The sequence below is a fragment of the Fukomys damarensis genome, unplaced genomic scaffold, assembly GCF_012274545.1.
Source record: "Fukomys damarensis isolate Sample0158 unplaced genomic scaffold, DMR_v1.0_HiC HiC_scaffold_9, whole genome shotgun sequence".
Taxonomy (NCBI): Eukaryota; Metazoa; Chordata; class Mammalia; order Rodentia; family Bathyergidae; genus Fukomys; species Fukomys damarensis.
In genome coordinates this window covers 27,821,802-27,827,294 of record NW_022900921.1, presented here as the reverse complement: position 1 = coordinate 27,827,294, position 5,493 = coordinate 27,821,802, and the positions used below count along the sequence as shown (strand labels likewise).

At 41.0% G+C, this 5,493-nt stretch overlaps 1 protein-coding gene across 15 annotated transcripts in view; it reads left to right on the top strand.

Moving 5' to 3' along the window:
• Uimc1 (ubiquitin interaction motif containing 1) overlaps positions 1-1,622 on the top strand; it is a 159,660-nt gene extending 158,038 nt beyond the window's left edge. For all 15 annotated transcript variants that reach the window (XM_033761652.1, XM_010622085.1, XM_033761651.1 and 12 more), the window contains 2 exons: positions 561-603; positions 1,353-1,622. In XM_033761652.1, coding sequence (XP_033617543.1) covers positions 561-603; positions 1,353-1,557 — 248 coding nt within the window. In that variant the 3' untranslated portion in view covers positions 1,558-1,622. The remainder of the gene's footprint in view (positions 1-560; positions 604-1,352) is intronic.
• The last annotated feature ends 3,871 nt before the right edge of the window (positions 1,623-5,493 follow it).

The window sequence follows — 5,493 nt, the reverse complement described above, 5'->3', positions numbered from 1 at the left end:
AAAAGAGCATTAAAGAGTTAGTAATACCATCTTTATGGATCACAGGGATTGTTAGTAAAGCTCTAAAACTATCCCCTGGAATAGTAAGCTTTTGATAAATGTTAGCGGCTATTATTACTGTTGTTATTAGTTGCTACTGTTAAATTTCACCAAATGGATATGGAAAGGGAACCTTTGCTTGAGCCCAGGGAGATTTGCTTACTGTCTAGTTCTAATAGTCCATCCCCACCAAGCAAATCTGTTGTGCCTTCTGATAACCATGAAAAGGCAACCTCTCCAAGCATAATCCTGCTGCTTCTGGATCACCAGGTTGTGAACTTCTGCAGGTGGCAGATTTCCCTTGGCAACTACTTATTGCTCAATTCCAGATTTGCAGATTTAATCAAAAGTGTTTCACTCAAAAGTGTTCACCTCAATAGCCCCTGAACCTGATCCACTGATCTGAGGATTGGAGATTTGAGCTACTTGAATAGGCCTAATAGAAAGCAGTGCCTACAACATGGGAAGCACCAGAACAGTGTGGTATGATTACCATTATTCCTCTTTCTCTCTTGTCACAGATGCAGAGATAAAGACCAAGTCTTCAGAAATAGGAACTTTCAGGTGCGTGAGGGAGAGTATGCACTGAAGTGTAGCTGTCATCAGTTCTGAAATGTATAGACCTGGTCCTGGATTCTGTGTGTAATGTAATACTTAAAACTGTTGAAACTGAAATATGTTTCTTACTCTCCCACTTTCCCTTTACCTCTTCCTTCCTTTCTTTTCCCTCGCCCTTACTATACCTTCTCCTCTCCCCTCTCCTCTGTCTTCCTGTATTTCCACAGTCTGTTCTCCCCATGCATGGTTGTAGGTCAGGAGCATTCTTAGCCAGTTAAGAATTTTCATCCAGAGCATAGGACCTTTAGGAGTTATGTCCTGACATTCTTCCTAGAAATTCATAAATCAGCAGTCTTGATTATTAATTTTTCTCCCTCCTCCTCTGTCCTTCCCACTTCCTTTGTCTCTCCCTTCCTCTTTCCTTCTCCCCAGTATATCCATGTTTTTAGGATGGATAGCTGCATTCACTCATGGTGTTAAAACAAGTAGAGCAGAAGCTATGTCTTTCTCCTCTCTACCTCTCTGTCCCCATCCAACCCTGATCTTCTGAAATAGATTTCAGGCAGGTCAGGAATTTGGTTTTGAATCCTCGTGTGGCTTTAGGTTATGTGATTTACCCAGTGTCTTTGTCTGTGAAAGCACAATAATAGTACTTATGCAATTGTATTATTATAAAGATCGTTAAAGCCCTGGTTTAGTGCATAATATGTACTTGGTGCTTAGGTGTATTTTGAACCTGAGTTTTCCCCTTCTAGGTTGCCTTCAGAGGAAGAGGCAGGCTGCAGCAGAGCAATGCAAAGCTCCCTCATACATCTCAACTTAAATGAATCTCCCATCAAGTCTTTTGTTTCCATTTCAGAAGCTACAGATTGCTTAATAGACTTCAAAAAGCAACTTGCTATCCATCCAGGTAGCCGAAAACGGACCAAAGCAAGCAGAGGAAGAAGAAGAAAACACTGACTTTTTGGGTCCAAAAATTGACAAAACAATTAATAATAAGGGTGGGCCATGTTCATTAAGCCATAGTGTCTTCCACAGCTCATTTTTTAGCAAGTTTTGATCTTGTAATTTTCATCCCTAGCACCCACTCGTCATCCTGGTTTTTATGTTTTCTATGATCTATACAGACAACAGTGTATAGTATTCTGTTTTGTAATATTCTGTTTAAATTTACTTACAGTTAAAAGAAAGTTTAAATATATTTATCTATGTATCAAATCTTATTTCAGCTGTTGGAGATTTTTCTTTTCCCTGTGTGTTGTAGAATTTGGAGTGGGGATATTTTAATTGTAGAGAAAGTTCTCAAACTCATGTTCCTGAAGGAATTTCATTACTAATCTTTGACATACTGCCCATAATTACTTAATCTATAGTTACAGTTCTAAATACTGTGGTTACTCCTTTCACTGTTCCTGACATCATTTTGGAAGGTCCTGGGGCATTGAATATGACTACTTATTCTGTTGTTTCTTTCATTCAGTGACCTGTCACTGCATTTTACTGTTCTCAAGCGATTAAGAATTTTCAACCAGAGGATAGGACTTTTGAGAGATATGTCCTACCATTCTCCCCAAGATTTATAAATGAACAGTCCAGTTATTGTTTCCCATGTAATTATGTTTTTTCAAAATACTGCAGATTAATCAGTGGGGATGCCAAGCATAATCATCTGTTCAAACCAAGGTTGTTTCTCTTGATGCCAAAGGCCATCGCCATAGCAGTAACTTCTGCTTTAGAAACCTTCCATTCTACACCATGTTGTCTGTGGTATGTCCTCCATGCATAGGGAGATTTCAAAGATGAGAGGCTGTCAAATGGCAGAAGTAACTACCTGAAGGAGATGACCAAATACGGGTGTTAAAAAAGCTGGCTGATTTAAAGATGTAATGAAAATGTATGGGAGGTGGCTATTGACAGGAAAGGCTCTTGGGCGGGGATAAATTGCCACATGACTCAGATTATCCTAATTTTTTATTTATCATGTCCAAAGTTATCTATTCCTTTATTTTAAAATGAAAATGACATATGTGTTAGATTGGGGAGTTCATAGGTAACTGGCTAGAAGACCCAGCACAGACATTAGGGCACTGTATGTCCTGCCTAGAACCTAGGGTCCTAGGTTCACATCTATTTCATGCATAAATGTCTTGCTGTTGATGACACTGATACTACAGCCAGAATCCCTTATGTAGTAGCCTTTTTTACAATAGCAACTACTATAGTCCAGGTAATGAATTACTAGCATAGATATTATAACTAATTTTTAGATGAGAAAACAGGCTCCAAGGAACAAATAAAGCCACTCTTTGTCCATTGCAGTAAGCACACTACTCCATTCTTTAGTTGCAGAGAAAGTGTTATATTTTGACTCTAATATTGATTATTTTTCTACTTTTCTTTCTAAGGAAAAGTAGTTTATCATTTACGTCCCATCAGCTTAACCCTGGTTCATCTCCTCTCTCCTTAAATGGCAATTTATTGAAGGTAGAGCTCTATAAACAGGGAACAACAGTGTGTTTATCTCTCTGCCTGAAGATAAGAAAAGGGAAAGTGCTGCTACTGGAAGGTGAATTATTTGGCTTAAAATTGAACAGTGTACAATGGTTGGGTCACCGGCCTGAGGGCATGTGGATCAGCCGGACCAGGAACTACCGGCCTAATTATTAGCTAATGGTGAGTTAAGGGAACTCCCCAGCCAGTTTTTGGTAAGGGCTGCTTGTTTGTCCACAGGCTTATTCTCCTTATGCTGGGGCCTAGGGGAAAAGCATTAGTGAAAGAATGAAGACAAAACAAAGTGTGTCAGATCTACCCAAGTCTGCACTGTGTCTGATAGAAGTTACTCAGCCTTATAGCTTCTAAGGACTAACATAATGTGTATAAAGGCTGTAGTACATAGAAGATGGTGAGTTAGTAGCAGCAGTTGTTATTAATATGATGTTAGTCCAGTATGTCATAGTAGCATTTGTTGCAGTGAGGGGTAGAAGGGCCAGAGAGAGGTGGGGTACCAAATGCAAGAGGAGACAGTTCTCGAGTTAACACTCAAAAGTGTCTACCTTATCCCTGTGGACTTTGTACAGGAAGTTTGGATCCTGGACATTTAGGGCTCTCTGGGGCCCCTAGGAGGCGTGCTGCTGGTGGTATTGATTCATGGGGATCTGAGAAGCTCCATTAACGTTGCAACATACTGCCATAAATTGGGAGATGGGGGACTTCTCTTTATAAGGTGTTGTAGCTGTGTTGTTTCTTTTATCCTTATAATAGCTTCTAGCAGAGGCTGTGCCTGGTTTACTTCACTTGGTCTTTCACCTTCTCTATATCCACCTGATTGTGTTGCAAGTACCTGTGACTGCCTGGGGAATTGGGTTGTGTTGGCACATACACTGAAAATGCCAGGGAAGTACTGCCCCAGGGCAGCACTCAGCCAGTGAAAATGGAAGTTGGAGGCTAGGTACCCCATCTTCCTCGCCCCTTGGGTAGAATGACAGGCACATTCTGTCTTCTCAGGGATTCCGTTGGATTGAACCTCTGTAGCTGCCAGCAATAGCTACTCTATTGGCTTCTTTCCCTTGCTACCTTCATCCAACTTCTGTGTTAGCACCAGAACTAGGCAAGGAGCCTTCATTGTTAACTTCATGTAAATTCACTGTTAGCACTTGAGTGCATCTGAGAGGATTTTAGGATTCTGCCTCCTAGGCATCTCACTCATCACTGTAATCCTGGCCTTATCCTGGGTCCTTCCCAAATATTTGTATTCACTTTAGCTCTGCTTCTGGGGAGATCCAACCTTAAACAAATCTACATTGAAAACAGGCTCAGAGAAATGAATTTTGTCAGACAGCTGGTAAATGGGATAGAATTTGAACCCAGATGTGTCTGACATCAGAGCTGATGGTGTCTGTACTACACTCCCTTAGCCTTCCATAAATCACAAAACTCCATGGAAATGTTAGGTCTGGATGGGCTCATTCTGGCCTGTGAGGTAGGGCAGCTTTGATACTAAATTATTAGCATGTGGGAATTTAGGGGAGGGGAAGGTAGGTAATAAATGGATGGGAGGGTTGGTAGGGGAAGATAGAAGAATATGGTCACCCAAGTGTAAAGACTCATGAAACCATGTGCACCAGGAAGGCAGGAGGAGGTTACTTCCTTTCTATTTCAAATGCCCTGGATTCTTGAGGTGGTGGTAGTGCTCTTCAGTTTAACAAAAATTACTATACTTATTCTGTATTGAGTCTAGAACTGACCTTGAGGCTCCAAAGGTAAATAAACATGATCCAGGAGCCCACAGTGGCGATGAACACATAAATATACGATCTAAATAAATTTTGTAATGCCAGGCATGGTGGCTCATGCCTGTAATCCCAGCACTCAGAAGGCAGAGGCAGAAGGATTGCCGTGAGTCCGAGGCCAGCCTGAGCTACATAAAGAGTTCAGGGGCAGCCTGAACTACAAAGTGAGACCCTGTCTCAAAAAACCAAAATAAGTAAAATAAATAAACAAATTTTGTAAATGCAATGATACTAGCAAATCTGAAATACTAAGGAATCAGTATTTTAGGCTCCCAGCTGAGATCAGGGCCTGGAGGAGCTTGTCAGGGAAGTGCTTCCCACTGTTACTGATGACTGAGCTGTAATTAATAGAGGGAAAATTAGGTGGGAAAGTTGGAGAGGTCAAAGGGAGAGTCATTCCAGAAAAATCAGCATGAACAAAGACAAAACAGAAGCAACTCATTGCTTATAGGAGTTTGACCCTGTTCTACCACCTGTGTGTATGGCCCATGACTTTGTGCATAGCCTCCATCAGCATGCTCTTCTTAAGTTCCTCAACTTGCCCACTCTTCTGCACGGTCAGTCCCATACTTCTTGCTCATTAGTTCTTTTTTTTTTTTTTTTTTTT